The sequence below is a fragment of the Solenopsis invicta genome, chromosome 11, assembly GCF_016802725.1.
Source record: "Solenopsis invicta isolate M01_SB chromosome 11, UNIL_Sinv_3.0, whole genome shotgun sequence".
NCBI classification, from domain to species: domain Eukaryota; kingdom Metazoa; phylum Arthropoda; class Insecta; order Hymenoptera; family Formicidae; genus Solenopsis; species Solenopsis invicta.
Genome location: NC_052674.1, coordinates 16,180,342 through 16,202,447, shown reverse-complemented (window position 1 = coordinate 16,202,447; position 22,106 = coordinate 16,180,342). Strand labels below are relative to the sequence as shown.

The 22,106-nt window shown below is 31.7% G+C and overlaps 1 protein-coding gene and 1 non-coding gene across 5 annotated transcripts in view; one reads left to right on the top strand and one right to left on the bottom strand.

Moving 5' to 3' along the window:
* Window positions 1-20,705, bottom strand: part of LOC105197595 (ADP-ribosylation factor-binding protein GGA1) — a 212,230-nt gene extending 191,525 nt beyond the window's left edge. For 2 of the 4 annotated variants that reach the window (XM_039455104.1, XM_039455106.1), the window contains exons 1-2: window positions 20,488-20,705; window positions 20,299-20,427 (exon numbers count right to left, since the gene is read on the bottom strand). In XM_039455104.1, coding sequence (XP_039311038.1) covers window positions 20,299-20,335 — 37 coding nt within the window. In that variant the 5' untranslated portion in view covers window positions 20,336-20,427; window positions 20,488-20,705. Of the gene's footprint in view, window positions 1-18,456; window positions 19,518-20,298; window positions 20,428-20,487 lie in introns of those variants that run through there. The other 2 variants (XM_039455102.1, XM_039455103.1) reach the window with 2 other exon arrangements.
* Trnas-gga lies at window positions 15,316-15,391 on the top strand. The gene has a single exon. It is a non-coding gene; the product is annotated as a tRNA-Ser (tRNA).
* Window positions 20,706-22,106: the final 1,401 nt, after the last annotated feature.

The window sequence follows — 22,106 nt, the reverse complement described above, 5'->3', positions numbered from 1 at the left end:
AAAAATGGAAAAAAGTGAATTTCGCGTGTTGATAAAGCATTGTTTTTTAATGGGTAAAAACACCGTAGAAGCCCAGCAATGGCTTGAGAAATGTTATCCGGACTCCTTTCCATCTAAATCAACGATTTGTCGTTGGTATGCTGAGTTTAAACGTGGTCGTACGGACACAAACGATGCGGAACGTTCGGGTAGGCCATTGGAAGCCGTTGTACCGGAAAATGTGAGTGAAGTGTTAAAAATCGTAATGAACAATCGCAAAGTGAAGGTCCGTGACATTGCAGAAATGACACAGATATCATCTGGAAGCGTATTTACAATCCTTCATAAAAAATTGAGCCTGAAAAAGGTTTTTTCCAAGTGGGTGCCGCGATTGCTTTCAATGGAACAAAAACAGCAACGAATCGACGATTCAGAGAGCTGTTTATCGCTATTTACTCGCAATAAAAAGGATTTCCTGCGTCGATACGTAACCATGGATGAAACATGGATTCATCATTTCACTCCGGAGTCGCATCGGCAATCATCTGAGTGGCGCGCGACTGGCGAAAGTCGCCCAAAGCGTCCAAAAACGCAGCAGTCTGCTGGCAAAGTCATGGCGTCTGTTTTTTGGGATACACATGGCGTGATTTTCATTGATTACCTGGAAAAAGGTAAATCGATCAACAGTGATTATTATATTGACTTGTTGGTACGTTTGAAGGAGGAGATCGCAGCAAAACGACCGCACATGAAGAAGAAAAAAATCCTTTTTCATCAAGACAATGCACCATGCCACAAGTCCATGAAAACAATGGTAAAATTCAACGAGTTGGGCTTTGATTTGCTTCCCCACCCTCCGTATTCGCCAGATTTAGCCCCCAGCGACTACTGGCTCTTTGCTGATCTCAAAAAAATGCTCCAGGGAAAAAAATTTGGCTCGAATGAGGAGGTCATTGCCGAAACTGAAGCCTATTTTGAAGCAAAGGATAAATCCTTCTATAAACATGGTATAGAAAAGTTGGAGAGGCGTTGGAAAGATTGTATCACTCTAAAAGGAGATTATATTGATGAATAAAAATGATTTTTGAAAAAAAATGTTGTTTTCGTTGTTAGTCTCGGGACTTATTGAACGATGTGTTACTATGCCAAGCCCCTAAAATAAATCTTTTGTTTCTTCATAGAATTTTTGTATTCTATTCTCGATGAACCAATCGTGCTTTTTTAGTGCTGTTTAAACTACGACACTCTTGCCTTCGTATAACTATTGTACGTCGTGTTAATCAGTAAATATTTTGCATTACTGTGTTGTAGCTTGTGCTAAGAGCTACCACATCGTCTTGCATTTCGATATAATAACAATCACGACACGAGCTCTTGTTACGCCGGAAATGCAAGACTGCGAATTTTTCAACCGCGCAAACGACCAAGGTTGAATTACTGCAGAATTACCAAAAGGCCTAACGCTTCACTATAACTTGTTATTCTTGATAATATAAATTAAGCTGCCTAATCAAAAGTAGCAGTTTTTTGTATTAAAGTCGACATACGGCATGTTACGCGCTCCGCAATAAGACGATCACCCAACTGAGAATATTACTTTGTTGCATCCGGCGGTACAATAGCTGACCAATAACAATAACAATATTCATATAGTGTATTATTTATAAAAATTAAACTATAGCCTTCGTTAAAAAACCAATAACAATAAAAACTACAATTTCGATTGTTTGAAGTAATTGAGGCGTTTAAAGGCCAAATATCATACTATCGAAACTTTCATTTACATTCTGTGTGTGCCACTATAAAGTATAACGTCTCTGATATACTATACTATAAAAAAATATTCCAGCTGTATTTGGAGTCTAAAAGGTCAACAGAGGGAATGCATCGCGCATTCGGCGCTTTACCTGCATGATTTGCAATACAACCGTCCGTAGCTACGTTAATTTTTCGGAATTTGTTCTAAAACTCAAGGGATATAATTCTTGAATTAAAATATCAAAAACCGATTAAGGGGGCATATATATATTTATAATGTTTAATATTTCGAAAATGTCTGGTAAAAATTTCAAATCAAAATTCCAAAAAATAACGAAGTTATAGCCCTGATAGCACATTGGCGCGCCACTGAGACATTGTGGTTGGACCACAGCTTCTCCCTTCGGTTTCGTGTCTAATACCTCAGTAAAGATGCATTATTGGAGTGCTGTGTTGGTGGCTATACTCAGAATAGCAATAAAAGTTTTAACAATATAATTTAGAAAATAACCTCAAAAACAATGCACAACGGTGCTATTACAGTAGAAATTGCTGCATACATAACTATTTGCATATTCAACGATGGTACAACTTCAATATTACGAATAATGAGCATTATGGGCATTTCTCTCATTGTCAGACCAAATGCACACCAATATGCTGCGCGCAAAGATGATCGCCGTGTAGTGCAAACCAAGGTACGCGCAGGAACAGACCAAAGACGCGCGAATACGTCGCCGACAACAAAATTACATGATACAGGCATCGCATCTACTGCACAGGACTTATATTACAAGTCTGGAATTGACCATTTTGTGTAAGCTAAAAAAATTTCATGTTTTATTAACAAAAACATATGTTGAATATTCAAACGCGTTTTTCTCGAAACGACATTTTTCAAACTGGTACCAGAAATATCTCGACAACCATTTGCTTAAAATTTATACTGGCTATTCTACACATAATTATCTATCGCGTATCATAAGAGTTCTTTTTAGATCTCATAGTTTTTTGAAGTAGCGGAAAAACAAACGGATTTTGTCTTAAAAATCGCAACTTTAAGTTTAAACGCCCGCCATTTTGTCAAAAATTGATATTTTTAAAATCGGCTACGATACGCCAAACATATCATTATATTATTTTAATATTCCATAAATATTTTTTGTTTCAGTTGATTTTTGGCAAAGGTACTTCTGGTACTGTTCTGGTACAATTTTTTTAGAGCTGCCTCTTCACGACACCATATCTATCATTTTGCGTAATTTCTTAATTAAAAAAATCATGAAGTGAATCTTCAAAATGTATATTTTTAACCAAAAACCCCAATTCGGTAACACTTCCGCTCCCTCCCCCAAAAAAATTCCAGAAAATTGCCATTTTTTGACCTCCTGGGTGTATATGCACCCTTAAAATTAGTTCAAAACTCTCAAAATTTAAAACAATTAGTAATTGGAAATTAAGGTAATGAGAATCAGCGCAAGTAAATGTGCGCAATCGTATTAATATTATACAAATTATTTATTAATCTTTAAATTACAAATAAACAAATGTTTCGACTCGCTTTAGAGTCATCTTCAACGTATCTAATATAAACTAACGGTGACTCGACTGCTTCCCGTTTTTGGTGACAGATGACGGCTAGAATTTTTTATATTTGATACGCTGAAGATGACTCCAAAGCGAATCAAAACCAACCTGTATAATAGACATGGAGCTTCTGTAAGTGAAAACGTTAGACAATAGAAAGAGAAAGAATATGAGAGGGCTAGAGTTCTTAGAAGAGTCTGGTCAATCTTGTCCTATTTTTAATTGGTTCGATAAAAAATGGTGAAACCAATGAGTGATGACTAAGTATGGGAAACAGTTTAAAAGCAAAAGTCTAAAAAATAAATATAAAAATATTTTTTATAACAACCTAGCAAAGATAAACAAGTTATTCGCTCACAGAAGCAAAAATTAATCGTACATAAGTGTCGAGCATGTCAATAATCGGAAGAATCAATTTAATGTACTTACATACGCGTGGTTTGTATTTTCAATGAGGAAAATAAATCGGAAACAATATCATAAGCCGATAATTAAAATAGAAAAAAAAAAAATTATTGAAAAAAAATAAAAGAATCATAAGAAGGATTAATCATTAAATATGCAAAATATATAATAAGAATATAATATTTATTGATAAAACAAAAAATTAAATATAAATAAAATACAGAGTATTGAACTACATTACATTAACAATATACAAAACATACAATAATATTACATTAACCATTAAACTATTCATGAACATTCAACAGACTCATATAAATAAACATTCAACATAAACATTCAATATATTGATGAATAATAAACATAAATATATTCACTTTATGAAATGTAATATGATGTAACATATCATTCAATAAAATAAAATAATATAAAGAAAATGTCTTGAATTGAATCAATGAGTGCATAGCCATAATTTTGCTGTTAAAAACGAGTTTATTTAATTGTCTTGGCTGAAATTTTTCTTAGTTGAAATTTGATAAATTGAGTTGTTTTATGTAGTAACTATAGTAACTAACACTCCATTTTTAATCAAATTAGAAGATTGGCCAGACTCTTACTTCTACGAACTCTAGAGAAGACCATCTTCATCCTTATCTAATGTTGGGCGCGCATTGACCTGTAGCTGAGTGGACAGGTATCTTTTTCTCTCGCATTGAGACTATTGAAAAGTCTCTCGTTCTCTGTCTCTTTCTATTAACTCACGTATTTGTGGCTGGCTCTTCCACTCTATATATACAACGGTCTTTGACCGAAACGTTCGTTCATTTGTAATTTACAAATGAATAAATAATTTGTACAATATTAATACAATTGCGTATGTTTACTCGCGCTGACTCTGATTAGCCTAATTTCCAATTACTAGTTGTTTTAAAATATTAAATTATGCAAAAAATTCGATTTTTTGATGCGTTACATAACCTTTCTTCTTTACTCAAGTAAATAAAAATTTTTGATTTTAATTACTAATTAGAAAATTTTTTTCTGATAAATAATTATATAATCAATATAGTTTTAAAGGCTTAAAAAAAATCCGTTTTTTTTATTTTTCCGCGAATTTTTTCAATTTTTTTCTCAAGAGTAGAAAAATTCATTGGAAAAATTCAAAAAGTATTATACTATGGTGAAACCTCATCAGTATCAAAGTTATCTGTTTTATGATATAATTTCTTAACTCTAGCTCGCCATACTTATGTTCGAATCCGTAGTTTGCCATATACTTCTATTCGTTAGACAGCTCGATTTTTTGTCTTGTCACTTACATTCTAATTAATATTTTAAAGCTTGTATTGCAAAAATTAAAAAATACATAGTCTAAATTTCATGCTCATAAGATAATAGCAGGTCAAGAAAATGATTTAAAATAATTAAATTTATAAAACAGTATACAGGAAGAAATAAATTATAAAACAAGATTGCACTTCAAGATTTCACCGGATCAGAATATGGCGAACTAGAGTTAAAAATCTGTGTTAATAAAAAATAACTAAAAAACGGTCAATATAAAGTTAAAACTAATATTAGTTTCTGTCTTTAATTTTTTGTCCTTAAAGTTTTTTTTTATTTGATATTTATGATAATGTGAATACTAGGGAAACAAACAGCAAATCACAAAAATAAAAACAAAAGTAATGTATTTTTTAAATAAAATAAAATATGCTTTAAACAAAATAGAATAGCTATATGCTCCTTGACAATTGCTAATATTCTAAAAAAATTCTTTTAATAATTAATATAAATATTAACTATTAATAAATATTAACTTAAATTAATTTTTAACCCATAAACACACCTGTAAAATACGGAAACACATTTTCGGGTCTGAGAGACTTTTTCAACTTTGAGAAGCTATAATTTTCATTACAATCAATATTTTTCTTTTTATAAAAATTCAGAATCTCAGGAGTGTGACTCCACAATCGGCATCGCCAAAAAAATAATTTATTGTGAAGTTATAAAGGCCAAACCATTAAGCAAAAATGAGAAATTGGTGAAAAATCCACTTTTCTTTCCAAAAATCATATCTTCCCAACAAAAAACTTTTAAGAACATTCAAATACGACGTTTTAAAGATAAAGAGTCACATTTTTAAAATAAAATTTGGCGAAGTCATTCCTTTTAAAAAGTATAATTATGTAACATAGAAAATATAAGGTATTTTTGGGCATCTAAAAATCCACTTAAAAAAAAAATCATATCTTTGCAACAAAAAAACTTTTAAAGACTTTACAATACGGCGTTTTAAAGCTAAAGATTCATACTTTCAAAAAAAAATTATATCATTGTCATTTCTATTAGAAAATGTACTTATATAACAAAGCAAATATGAGGTATTTTTGATTAAATTGTGTCTAAAATTGAAAATTAATGTGTTTCATGATATTATATATTTCGGAAAAACTCCCTTTTCTACAGCATTTTATAGTATTCCAACTGTAGACAAAGTATATGCGATTAATATCCGCGAACCGACCTGTTCGAACGTATTTTTTCCAGCTATTTTATATAAAATACTCACAAAAAATGTTTCACTTACACACTATATGGGTCGCATTGACTCTAACAACACTTTGCTGCCGTGCCGTTCAAATTCTAGTTGACCAAAAAAGTTGATCAATCATATCAATCGAAAGAGAAGATTTCAAATTTTTTTTTACGTCTTGGTCCAAACCTCCTATCTCATTCCGTCTTCACACAAGAAGCGTTCGAAACTTCATATTAGGTCTCTCAGACCCACTTACGTGTTTAAGGGTTAAATTAGTTGCTAGGATTACATTTGTTCTTAGAACAGTTTGTTTAATATTTATGATAATTAACACAACTTGAAAACCTTCTACGATCGCAGCTAGATCTTCGTGTTTGTTTTTATTTGTGTGATTTTATATACCTTTCTCGAATTCAATGAAATGCGCGCCGAATTGTTTTTTCAATCATAACACAGTTCTACATTGAACAAGATTAGGTAATATCACGTATTATTAAATTGAAATTAATATTAATTCTTCATTTATGATAATTATTAAATTTCAAGTAATGTACATTATTCTATTCCAAATATAAACATAAAAATTAGCTCAATATTAATTCCAGCGCTTATACAAGGTATCTTACTTTAATAATATCGTAAAATAAGGTAGCACATCATTTACATAGAAAAAACAGCGATTTTTCACAAAAGAGCAATTTTTCAGAAAAAACTGAAATTTTGCTGGTTTTTTCCAGCGATTAAAAAAAATGGTTTTTTTTAAGCTATAATAATCAATAAATATGTAATTAAGTAATATTAATTTATTCTTAATTTTTGTCAATGTGTGTGTGTGTGTGTGTGTGTGTGTGTGTGTGTGTGTGTGTGTGTGTGTGTGTGTGTGTGTGCGCGCGCGCGTGTGTGTGTACATAATAGAAGTACATATACTTATTAAAATTTATTTCAATTAAATAACATTAATAGTTGTTTCTTTTAATTACATAAATAAATTGAAGTACTAAAATTAAAAGCTTAAAAATTTTATATTTTGATAAATAGTAAACGTTCTAATTCATGTTTTGAAGTTATGAAAGTAAATAAATTATTTATCAAAAATAAAAAAAATCGATTTTTTGCAACAAATTCTTTAGTTTTCGGGATAGGGAAGAGAAAGGATCGTAAAAATGCTTATATGCGTCAAAATTACTAAATTGATTAACAATTTAATTTCGTAATGTTACATTTCTGATTTTACGTAATAGTTAGGTTTAAAGCTCGGCAATCATACAGCACGCAGTTTGAGAGAACTTGTAAATGTTCGTAAATTCACTTAAGAAATTATTATTGAACATTAAGATATGGTTTCGACCGATAACCATTCGCTTAATTTTTTGTTTTATAAAAAATACTTTTCAAAATAATTCGTTACATTTAAATAATTAAATAAAGTTAATTTATCTGATAAAAATAAAATAAATTTTTCATACATAGTGCGGTATTTATATTATAAACAGAAAAAATGTAATTGATCAATGGCGTAACATGTAAAACAGGAGATCCAGAAGTTTCAGGAATTCTATTAAGTGTTATACCCAGTACAACCACGCGTATCGGATTCAAATTTCGCACATGCAAAAGAATCAAAAGACACTGATTGCCTTTCGGGCTTCCGACCCAAAATACTATCGCGCTACGCCAGCTATTGCTGAGTCGCTTTTCGGTATTCGTATTTCCGGCTAACTGTGGGAGCTGCAGGAACACGATTGGTCGAACCAATTAACAAATTTGTGGATAAATAGAGCGATCAAATCGAAAAGCGACAGGAGAGTCAATCGAACAACTGAGCGGGACGTTACTTGCCGTGCGTGACTTACACGTCGAGCCGGTAACGTTATCCGGAAATAACGCGAAATAGACCTACAGACCGAGTCAATCACAAAACCAAGTATACAATCAACACATACTATTATACACCAAGTGTAAAAGGACAATTTAAAGATATACAAAAATATACATGTATACATAAAACATATATACAGGGTGTTTCAGACCACCCGTACACCCCTTTTCTCTTCGCAGGATTAAGACCAATCAAAAATATGTTCAGACGAAAGTTGTAGGGTTTCAAAAAATCTATTCAATGATCTTATCAGTTTGACCTTGAATGGCGTCGCCAAGGTCAGATCGAAATCACATTAAGTTTTTTAAATGAAACACCCTATTTTTGATTCCAGAATCTAATAGCTGGTGTCAAGACCTTTCCAAAACACTACAAGAAAGTTTATTTTCGTTGACTACTTTCCGAGTTGTGCGGCTTGAAAGTTACACTACCGCCAACACCATGTAAATAACAATATAAAATCACGCGTTACGCAGAAAGCCGTGCAGCCGACACAAAGAAAGTAAACACGCGAGCCGGGCCAACAAAAACAGATCATGAAAAATCGTGAAAGTTAGCTGTCGCGACCGTAGATAGTCACATACATATGTATGTCATAATATTATGTAATTACATTATTACTTTAACGGTAGCACACGAGCAATAACGAGCGCGGCTTTCTGCGTAACGATGTCTAACTCGTGATTTTATACATATTGTTATTTGCATAGGATGTAGTAGAGATGTATTCACCACAACGCTATTGTAACTCAACTCAACACGAGTGACAATAACTCTCTCAAACTTGTCACCTACGTCTTCAATAACCGTCATATCAGTATCAATCGCGCAACAAAAATCCGACCCTCTTTATTAGTCTAGGTTTATTTAGCCATGTCCTATTCCAATGAAGAAGCATATGATATGCTGCTAATTTTAGGTGAGTGTCGAGGTACATTCATTGCAGCGGAAAGATTGTGGCGGGAACGTTATCCTGATCGGACTCCTCACTCGCAAAATGTTTTTTCACGTTTGGCTAAACGAATCAAAATTAAAGGTGTCGTTCAGCCTCAACATAACAAAGGTACACAAATTCGTCGTCCGATTATGGATGAAAGAACAGTGGAAATTCTTGCATCGACAGAATTGAACCCTTATGATTCTTTAAGACGACGAGAACAAGATTCTGGTGTTAGTAAAATCAGTGTTTGGCGCATTCTAAAAAATAACAAATTTCACCCTTACAGAATGTCTGTTCATCAAGCGTTGAATTATAACGATATTAGACAGAGACTTGTATTTCGCAACTTTATAAGACAGCAACCACTTGATTTCCACTTGAAAATTTTATTTTCTGACGAATGTACACTTAAAAGTGATGGATCTGTTAATACTTGGAACTCTCGTTATTGGGCACAAAATAATCCTCACTGGTTGAGAGAAGTAGATCATCAAACCATTTGGAAAGTCAATGTTTGGTGTGGAATTATTGGAAGTCAAATCATAGGTCCTGTTTTCTTTGACGAAAATCTAAACGGTGATAGATATTCCGCCTTGATAATGATAGATCTTCCTGTCTTACTAGAAAATATTCCTCTGCAATTGCGCCTGAACATGTGGTTCCAACAAGATGCATGTCCGTCTCATACATCGAGAGTTGCTCGTGCGGCATTAAATACTATGTTCCCCGACAAGTGGATAGGCAAATACGGTCCAATCAATTATCCACCCCGATCACCAGATCTCACCGTCCTTGATTATTATTTCTGGGGAAGGATAAAAAACTTGGTCTATCATGAACGTCCGACTACGAGGGATAATATGATTCGTAGAATAAGTGAAGCAATTCGATCCTTACGTGCCGAGGAAATTCTTCGAGCAACCAATGATTTTCAAAATAGAGTTGATGCTTGCATCGCAGACAATGGTGCTCACTTTGAACATTTAGTCGCTTAACAAAACATACACTCATTCATTCCCGAACGTGAGAGGCAAGGGGACTCACGTGAATCAAGCACCCCAAACGTGAGAGGCAAGGGGACTCACGTGAATCAAGCACCCCAAATGTGAGAGGCAAGGGGACTCACGTGAATCAAGCACCCCAAACGTGAGAGGCAAGGGGACTCACGTGAATCAAGCACCCCAATGGGATGAAATTCTCGTCACGTCCACGTCGTTCATTCTGGATAATGCTAAGCACGGGAAAATGCATACAGTTAATCTGGACATGATTGATCATCAAACATAATCAATCCAGTTAATAAACAAAAGCAGAATACATAAAACTTTGACTCCCCTATTCCTCCCCCATACACATACGCATGCACGTATGCACACACCCACACACAAGATTAAATCCGACTAAGTAACCACCACATGGTACATCTTGAGTAATGCTGATGCTGGCGGTAGTGTAACTTTCAAGCCGCACAACTCGGAAAGTAGTCAACGAAAATAAACATTCTTATAGTGTTTTGGAAAGGTCTTGACACCAGCTATTAGATTCTGGAATCAAAAATAGGGTGTTCCATTTAAAAAACTTAATGTGATTTCGATCTGACCTTGGCGACGCCATCCAAGGTCAAACTGATAAGATCATTGAATAGATCTTTTGAAACCCTACAACTTTCGTCTGAACATATTTTTGATTGGTCCTAATCCTGCGAAGAGAAAAGGGGTGTACGGGTGGTCTGAAACACTCTGTATATATATATATATATATATATATATATTTATGTGTGTGTGTGTGTGTGTGTGTGTGTGTGTGTGTGTGTGTGTGTGTGTGTGTATGTATATGTATATATATATATGTATATGTAAATATACATATATACAGGGTGTCCCGTAATGCTTCATAAATATTTCAGGAAGCGAAAAAAGATGAAATTTTGAACTAAAAGTTTCTTTGCCAATTTTGGCTTAGATCATTATTTACCGACTTATTAACAGTTAAAGTTGATTAATTAGATTGCGCTCAGCCGAAGCGCCCAGAGCGTAGCTTGCCGTGGGGCCCCTCGCGCTTACTGTAAACATTTTCCGATTAAAATGTTATTCTAATTCTTCATATAAATAAATAAATCAATCAATCAATAAATAGGTAGGTGAATAATCAAATAAATAGGTAAATAAGTAAAAATAAATTACAATTAAAAATTTATCTAATTTTGAAATATTTTTGATTCTTATTTATTATTTATTTATTTATTCGTTTGTTAAATTCAATTATTTAATCCATTTGTTCATTCAGTTACTTAATATCCATGGTTAACCTCGTAGCGATGGGAAAAAGTTAACTACGAGATGTTTGTCATGGGTATAAAAGAAGATTATTAGAAAAAAACATTATCAAAATAAATTGTATAATAAATAGTTTGTTAAACATCTTCAAAAAAATGTTTTGACATGTATCACGCATGATTATTTTGTTTTATTGTCGTAGAAAATGATGAAGCTATTTGTTTTTAAAATCAGATTTATAAGAAACTGTTTAATTTGTTTGAAGAAAAACTGTTTAACAAATTGCTTGTAAACAATTTATTTTGATTATTTTTTGTTAGCATCCTAATATTGATATGTAATGTGCAATTCTATCTTTTTCTTTATAATTTGATCACGTTATTAACGTACAATTCTATCTTTTTTCCTCACAATCACGTTATTATTTTAAATAAAAAATTAAAATTTACGAATACGTAATTAATTAAATTCTCAATTGTCATTTTCATCTTTTCGTTACACAGTAAACAATTTTTTGTTAAATTTAACATACATATTTTATTATGTACCAAACAGTTCACCCAATTTTTTTTGTTAATTGCATTCAAGATAAATACATATGTTAAAAAGTAACACAAATATTATGTAAAAGTTTAATACAAAGAAAATATAGCAATGACATAGTTTGGAAACAAATTATGGAAACACATTTTTTCAGTAAAATTAACAAATTAATAATGTCAATACGTGCCTTTTATTAATTTAGCTTAGGATTTACATTTCAAATCTACATTAATTTAATATTACTTGTTCATTTATCTGTAAATGTTATTTTAATTTTAAGAAACGTAAAATACTAAACACAAAATATAACATAATTTTAACATAAAATATTCAAATAATACAGTTACAGAACGTTAAATTAACATTCAAATAAAATTTTATTTAACACAGACATTTTAACAAGGATCATAATAAATACAACATGTTTTTTTAAACTTGAATTTTTTTTTTTAGATAGAGCTGATGAAAAAAGCTGAGTTGCTCATAAAAGTTGTTCAAATAATCTCCCGTTGGCTGCTAGGCAAGCATGGGCTCTCCGGACAGTTTCATCCCGTACACGGCAAAGCATTTCCGCGTCCACCATTGCTACGGCAGCGTGTAATCGAGCAATCATTTCCGCCGCATCCTCTGGTTTTTCCGCGTAAACTTTTCCTTTCAGGTAACCCCAAAGGAAGAAGTCCAAAAGTGAAATATGAGGCGAACTAAAAATAGAAACAAAATTAAAAATATTATTTATTTATTATGATTTGTAATAGATGCAAATGACTATTACCGTGCAGACCAGCGAAATGGAGCGCCAACACCGAACCAATGCTCAGAAAACTGGACGTTGAGATAATTTCTCAAACGTCAAGTATTATGCGGTGGTGCACCATCTTGCTGGAACCAACGAGTTCTGTTTGCAAGGGGAACATCGTCCAACAAATCTAAAAGTACCTCCTCCAGAAAAATAGCGTACTTGCAACCTAAAATAAAAAAAAAGGAGGGGGGGGGATTTTAATGTTATATGCGTATGTGTCTGTATACGTAAATCGTCAAGTCACAGATGTAGTAATACTTACTTCAAGACGTACGGAAGTTGATAAATGATAACCTGATCTCCGACAATTGCTCCCCATACATTCACTTTCCAGTGATGTTAAAAATTTCTTGTCCTTATTACATAAGAATTTTCGTCAACATAATAATGTAAATTATGCTGATTGAAAGTTCCTTGCCTTGTAAACAGACTTTCGTCTGTCCACAAGATATTGGTCAAGAAATTTTCATGCTGGTATGTCAAGCCCAGAAACTCTCGACAAAACTCCATGCGAAGTTCTGCATCTCCTGGATGGAGATTCTGGACTGACGTGTAGTGATACGGATAGAGAAGATTGGAACGGAGTATCCGATTAATCTACAATTTCGAGACGCCGGTTGCTCTCTCAAGTAATCAACAACTTGTGATGCATGTCGGCATATTCAGCTACGGTGTAATTCATTATGCTTTTCTGACACAAACAAAGAGTCGGAAATAAAAAATGTTTTACAACTAAGACAAAAGAATGTCAGAATTCTTTTGTCTTACAAGGCGAGTCCATAGCTGAATATGCCGACATGCATATTTACGGTATCCGCAACTGTTTATACATTTACATCAGCGCCTCAGAACGGAAAATCAGCTGACGCCAAGAAACTATGCAGGAAAGCCAAATGAGATAAATCCTGCTATAGAAGAAGATATTTTAGAACGAGTGGAGAATGACCCGATGACGAGTTGTCGATTACTTGAGAGAGCAACCGGCGTCTCGAAATCGGAGATTAATCCAATATATAATTGATTAATACTCCGTTCCAATCTTCTCCATCAGTATCACTACACATCAGTCCAGAAACTCCATCCAGGAGACGCAGAACTTCGCATGCAGTTTTGTCGAGAGTTTCTGGGCTTGACATACCAGCATGAAAATTTTTTGACCAATATTTTGTGGACAGACAAAAGTCTGTTTACAAGGCAAGAAACTTTCAATCAGCATAATTTACATTGTTATGCTAACGAAAATCCTTACGTAACAAAGACAAGAAATTTTCAACATCACTGGAAAGTGAATGTATGGAGAGGAATTGTCGGAGATCAGATTATCATTTATCAGCTTCCAGACGTTCTTGGAGTAAGTATTACTACACCTGTGACTCGACAATTCACCTATACAGACACATACACACGCACATAACATTAAAAAATCCCCTCCCCCCTTTTTTATTTTAGGTTGCACAGTACGCTATTTCCTGGAAAAGATACTTCCAGATTTGTTGGACGATGTCCCCCTTGCAAACAAACCTCGTTGGTTCCAGCAAGATGGTGCATCACCGCATAATACTCGACGTGTGAGAAATTATCTCAACGTCCAGTTTCCTGAGCATTGGTTCGGTGTTGGTGCTCGATTTGGCTAGCCTCCACGGTAAAAGTCATTTGCATCTATTACAAATCATAATAAAGAAATAATATTTTTAATTCTGTTTCTATTTTCAATTCGCATGATCTTTCGCTTTTGAACTTCTTCCTTTGGGGTTACCTGAAAAAAAAAGTTTACGCGGAAGAACCAGAGGATGCGGCGGAAGAGATTGCTCGATTACACGCTGCCGTAGCAATGGTAGATGCGGAAATGCTTCGCCGTGTACGGGATGAATCTGTCCGGAGAGCTGATGCTTGCCTAGCAGCCAACGGGGGGTTATTTGAACAACTTTTATGAGCAACTCAACTTTTTTCATCGGGTCTATCTAAAAAAAAATTCAAGTTTAAAAAAACATTTTATATTTATGTTGTATTTATTATGATCCTTGTTAAAATATCTGTGTTAAATAAAATTTTATTCGAATGTTAATTTAACGTTTTGTAACTGAATTATTTAAATATTTTATGTTAAAATTGTATTAAATTTTGTGTTTAGTATTTTACATTTCTTAAAACTAAAATAACATTTACAGATAAATAAACAAGTAATATTAAATTAAAGAGATATTCGACACCGATACATGTAACATACAATTTCAAATTAGAAGGCCTATTCGGTCATAGCTAGATCTTAGTGCTTTATATATACGTGTGATTTTATATACTTTCTCAGACTCAACCAAACTGCGCGCCATTACTTTCGGTCATATAACACAGTTATGATCGAATAAGAGTTAGTAATATCACTTTTATTAAATTAAAATTCATTTAATAATACTTGATGCTTACTAGCATCTATATTAACCCTTCCCCCCCCCCAAAAAAAAACTGTAAAGAATTTATATAGAATAGGCCTTCTTATTTGAAATTGTATGTTACATGTATCGGTCAAATATCTCTCTAGTTTGAAATCACGCTGCCATCACATGCGTTCTAAACTCATAGTCAGTTATTGCGAGAAATATCATCACAGCCTCAGTGGTCGAGTTGGCTAAGACACCCGTACCGGAGATTCGGGAGGTCCCAGGTTCGAACCCTGGCTAAGGTGATATTTTTCGCAATAAATTCTTTACAGTTTTTTCTGTAGGGGGGGGGGAGGGTTAATATAGATGCTAGTAAGCATCAAGTATTATTAAATGAATTTTAATTTAATAAAAGTGATATTACTAACTCTTATTCGATCATAACTGTGTTATATGACCGAAAGTAACGGCGCGCAGTTTGGTTGAGTCTGAGAAAGTATATAAAATCACACGTATATATAAAGCACTAAGATCTAGCTATGACCGAATAGGCCTTCTTATTTGAAATTGCAAGTAATATTAAATTAATGTAGATTTGAAATATAAATTCTAAGCTAAATTAATAAAGGCACGTGTCGACATTATTAATGTTAATTTTTTTGAACAAATGTGTTTCCACAATTTGTTTCCCAATTTTGTCATTGTTATATTTTCTTTGTAATAATTTTTTACATAATATTTGTGTTACTTTTAAACGTATTTATTTTGAATTCAATTAACAAAAAAAATTGAGTGAACTGTTTGGTACATAATAAAATATGTATGTTAAGTTTAACAAAAAATTGTTTACTGTGTAACAAAAAGATGAAAGTGACAATTGAAAATTTAATTAATTACGTATTTGTAAATTTTAATTTTTTATTTAAAATAATAACGTGATTGTGAGGAAAAAAGATAGAATTGTACGTTAATAACGTGATCAAATTGTAAAGAAAAAGATAGAATTGCACATTACATATCAATATTAGGATGCTAACAAAAAATAATCAAAATAAATTGTTTACAAGCAATTTGTTAAACAGTTTTTCTTCAAACAAATTAAACAGTTTCTTATAAATCTGATTTTAAAAACAAATAGCTTCATCATTTTCTACGACAATAAAACAAAATAATCATGCGTGATACATGTCAAAACATCTTTTTGAAGATGTTTAACAAACTATTTATTATACAATTTATTTTGATGTTTTTTTTCCAATAATCTTTTATACCCATGACAAACATCTCGTAGTTAATTTTTCCCCATCGCTACGAGATTAGCCATGGAAATTGTGTAACTGAATGAACAAATAGATTAAATAATTAAATTAAACAAACGAATAAATAAATAAATAATAAATAAGAATCAAAAATATTCAAAAATTAGATAAATTTCAAATTGCAATTTATTTTTACTCATTTACCAATTTATTTAATTATTCACCTACCTATTTATTGATTTATTGATTTATTTATTAATATAAAGAATTAGAATAACATTTTAATCGGGAGAATGTTTACAGTTTGCGCAAGAAACCCCACGGCACGCTACGCTTTTGGGCGTTTCAGCTGAGCGTAATCTGATTGTTCAACTTTAACTGTTAATAAATCGGTAAATAATGATCTGAGTCAAAATTGGTAAAGAAATTTTTAGTTCAAAATTATATATATATATTATTAGGAAAATCAAGAGTGTCTACGATCTCTGACTCGTGGCTTTTCCTCGAGTTCTAACTCCTTGAGTGCCGCAACGATCCCAAAATACCTTACCAACTTGCTTGGACCACCATCGGGCACAAGATAAGCTAAACACATTTTTCAAAGACAATATAAGCAACATTAAATTAATATTTAAACCAAAACAAGCAAATCTAAGGATGTTAAAAGATAGATTTAATATACAAATCTGCTGATTTTAATGATCATATTATAAAACAAAACTAGTTTCGGCTATACTTAATCTTTATCGATCGCAATTACATTAAAATAATACTCAACTAAATAATACGGTCGCGCAATTTAGCATTAGCTAAAAAATATAAATAAAAGAATAAAATTCCAATAGAATAACATTAATAGAAACCTTAGATTATTCTGAAAAGGAATATTATCATTAATTCAAGGTGAGTTGTATAAACATCACTGTAAACGTAAAGATTAATCTATACGTCGATTAAAAGAATTTAACAAGTATTCAATGTTGATCTTAAAATAAGTTGAAGAAGATAGGAATATTCTCAATATATTAGATGTGCAGCGAAATGTAATTGACTAATGTGACGAAACACTCATCTTTGTAATTCCAAACATAAAGCACACGCGAATTCCCGTCTATCATTGACAAACAATTTCACAAGATTATTGTAAAAAATTTTTTGATGTACCATAGATGTGTACATTGGTTCATTTTCAAGTGCATTAAATTGTTTTAAATATCTAATTTCAGATAAAATCATACACTTACTACTGCTATGACAAAACTTTTACAACTTTTAATGAATATAATAATTTTGAGACTTAAGTACAATCATATTTTATTTTTATGTTTAAAATTATTTGTTAACAAAAAATTTTAATGTAATACATATTTACTATATTGTAGAGAATACTTTTTAGTTACAAATAATTTATTTAACAAACAAATTATTTTTCTAATATCATTTTTATAACTAAATTATTATTTTTGTAAAATCACTAATTTAAAAAAATAATTTATATTTCAATAAACGTTGATTGTTGTATAAAAATTTATATAGTTAATATATGATTTACTTAACAGCAAAATTACATTCTTTAAACAAATAAATACAATCCCTTAGAAAATATGTTCAGTTTAAAATTTAGAAAAAATGTATTTTCTTTAATAAATTTTTTCTTGTGCATATGCATGTGTATGTACATACGCCATATATTTTTAGTATTGATAGTAAATTTTGAAACATAGTCGATGTACAATTTAAGTTGTATTAAAATTCATTAATTCTTTATTACTTATATAAATCCAGAACACTTAAAGCTTATAATTTGGCTATAATAATTATTAACTAGAACTTATTATATTTTGAGCAAATTGTTTTACAATTTTTAAAAATGCATTTTTTCTATAAAATTTTTAACTTGAACATAAAATTAGTCCTGCTATATAGGTGCAAAACATCGAAAATCGCCAAATCAATAACTGCAAGTGTTTTTAAACAAATGCCTGCACAGAATACTATGTATTTTTTGGCCATACACAATCTGAAATGAAGAGCTCTTACTGGAAATGCAGCAAATAAAACACAATTGACCTGAAAATTAAGCATAGAAAGTGAAGATGGCTGGGCCATACCATTCATATGCAAAATAACATTGCGAGTAAAGCACTAGATTGGAACCTGCAAGACATCCAAGGTAGAGGCAGACCCAGAGCTTCCTAAAGGAAGACTATTATAAATGAGATTGGAATGGCAAACAAGACTTGAGAAGAGGTAAAGCAAATAGCTAGAAATTAGTTGAAAAAATTTTGTGGAGGTCCTATGTTTCACAGAGAAATAACAGGAATATAAGCATAACTATACCTTATAAAAATGTATTAAATAAAACTTTCTTTTACATTTTCAATATTTATCTAATACTAACTAATAAAAAAATTTTTAAGGATATCTAGTCTTAATTTTTTTTAAGGATAATATCTAAATTGGATTAAGAAATGGTCATCCTAATGGAATATGTACTATGTGTATATGTTACTGTAAAAGCCTGAACTACGATAAATCCTAAGATTTTCCAGTAAAACCTAGGATTTACCAACTCTTAATGGTAAAAGTCCAAACAGTTTTGTGATCATCGTTCATTTCGAACTTTTACCACCATTCACTTGGTAAATCTTAGGATTTACTAACATGAGTTGGTAAATGTAAGAATTTATAAAAAAAAGACAATTTTTTCGGGTTTTATCATTAGAATTTAGTACATGCTAGGTTTTACTAGTGACGGCTGGTAAATGTTAATTTTGGGAATAAAACAATGAGTACTTCTTAATCACTTATTTCAATTAATTATCAGTCAAAAACTTACATATTTTTATGTATCATATGAAAGTAATTATTAATCATGTATATTACTAATCAGTTAAATCTTTACCTATTTTGGCACGGGTAGCGGGGGGCTGCAAACTGCTCACAAGTACGAGACGATGCGCCGAACACGTTATGACATGTCTTTTTCAACATTTACTGTGCTTTTAAGGTAAATCCTAAGATTTACTAAGTGAATGGTGGTAAAAGTTCGAAATGAACGATGATCACAGGACTTTTATCATTAAGAGTTGGTAAATCTTAGGTTTTATTGGAAAATCTTAGGATTTACCATAGTTCGGGCTTTCACAGTAACACACACACACACACACACACACACACACACACACACACACATACGCGCGCACACACACACACACACACACACACATATATATATATATATATACACAAATGCTTGTAATAATAAAAACATTATAGAAAATTAAATGTAAGGTTCCGTGCACAATAGAGAAGAAATAACATTAAATATTAAATATTAGGAATAGGAATTAGAAATTCTTTTATTCTAAACCAATAATATGAAATGGACAAATGCACAATAAAAAAAGTAGAAATAAAAGTAACACAATCTTAGAAATAAAATATAATTTATATAATTGTAAACATGGCTAATCACAGCTATGTTAGATTTGGAAAATAATATTATTGACAATTACATAGAAAACAGAGTGAATACAATAAAGGTAACAAATTATTGATTTAATAAGATTATAGCCACACATATAGAATAAAGATAGACTACTAAAATACAAATGTAATAATTTTTGGCAAAAGATTATTATTAGATACTAACATACTAATAAAATTTAAACAAACACTTTTTCATAGATTACTGTCCTGTGAAATCCATGCTCTTGACAGATAAATAATAGGTTATGCTATGACTGTATAATCGTGTCATATCTTATTCCTAGGTATTATGCATTAATTTAATCTTTATTATTAATTTTTGTATCTAATACTTAATATTTATTCTTGTTCCTATTTCTCTATTGCACGCAAAGTCTAAGTTTCACCAACAATTAAAATTAGCAATATTTAAACAAAGACAAAACATAAATCGTGTAATAGTTCGTATTGTATGTACTCACGTATTAGAGCTTCTAAGCTAGTAGTCACGACATCCATACTTAAAATTGTAATTATTTAATGTTGCATGTAATTCCGCAACCTACAGAAGACTAAAATGTAGCTTATAGCATCTTGTGTCGGCAATATTTCTGTAAAAATATTCCAATTATTATTGAAGACAAATATCAGAGTCGCAAATTGTACTATACCCGTCAATAAATCTCGTCAATCACTTCTACTTTTTTAATACTGCTGTTTAGTTAATATAACATCGATTTTAGTTGCTTTCTTATGTGGAATTTATTATTAACTTGCTCTACGAGAAGCTTTTCAACATAAAACAGCTGTTTTCGTTCTAGAAAATATTTTATCCTACATTATGCATCGAGATTTGCGTCAATAGTCTTATACTTTACAAAACAATGATAGTCATAGGAATGAGAAAATATCTCATGCAATGAAAACTTGAAGAACCTAGATTGAATGCATTCAATAGAAACCTAGAGTCCCTAGAAGTAAAGGGCCTCGCACATAAAATGCATAACATAACATAAGCACAACATAAGATTGATGGACAAATGAACATCCAGCATAAAGTCGCAATATTAGGCTTGTTTTCTATTCCTGCACTAGACTGCACTGGAACGTTCCTTCTTGCTTTCGCTAACTTTGAAACATCTACCTATTTCATTTTAAGTGTACACTTATTTAGAGAGTTCAGGAACAGAAAACAAACGGATTGATTTACATAACATTTTTATTGGTCAATCGGTCTTATGTTGTGTTTATGTTATGTTATGCATTTCATGTGCAAGACCCTTTTATGCTACGCTTATGCTCTGTTATGCATTTTATGTGCAAGGCTCTTTAGCTATTGCGCGTTTCGGAAGCGCTTCAAAAGCGCTGTGAATTCCCTAGAGTGTCCTAAGGCCTGTTCGTGTTGCTGCCCTTTTTGAATTAATTTCTTTGTCGTCTCTCTCTTTTTTACGATCGAATATATATTTATCTCATCTCAAGTGCAAAAATTTTTAGGGATTTCAAGCAACTCGAACAGACCTCTAACCACGGAATTTTTAAGCCTTGTGTGTACACCCAAGATCATTCAAGATCATTTAGAACTTATGTTTAGTATTATAAGACAGCAATTTAGATGCAATAATAACCCTATAGTTTAAAGGAATTTTAAAGTGCAATAAAAAAAATTTTGCTTTATATGGAATTAAAAGAAAATTCATCTGGAAACTATATTTCATTATCATATATAAATATATTATATTTTACTTCTTGATTAAATTTAATTACGACAGTAAATAAAACCGCCAATAAGAAAATAGACATTAGTAACTGATGCATCAAATTGTGATAATAAAAACTAGAAATATATGATATTGCTTTGTATTGTAATAAAAATAACTCGCAGCTAATTACGCAATGCTTCCGCAGTATTATATCATACATATCAGGCATTGCAATACGTTTTTTAAAAAAAATTTTGAACAATGTGTTAACGCTTTGACAGAACTCCAGCTAAATTCTTACGACCATAATTTGATTTCCATAAAAAATAAAGGAGGCTTATTATTTCCTTCAAAAGATGCAATATTTATGTGTGAGGTTTATTAGAAACTTATAGCGTTTTTCATTGGGAAAACTAGTGCGCACTGAATGTGCACTTGCTGCAGGTAATTGGGCGTTTCCGTTGGCACCGTCATCGCGCGAACCAAAACGTCCAATTGCCAGCAGCGAGTGCACACTCAGTGCGCACTAGTTTTCCCAATAAAAAATGCTATTATACAAATAGCTATTCTGAAAATTCGGGAAGGTACCG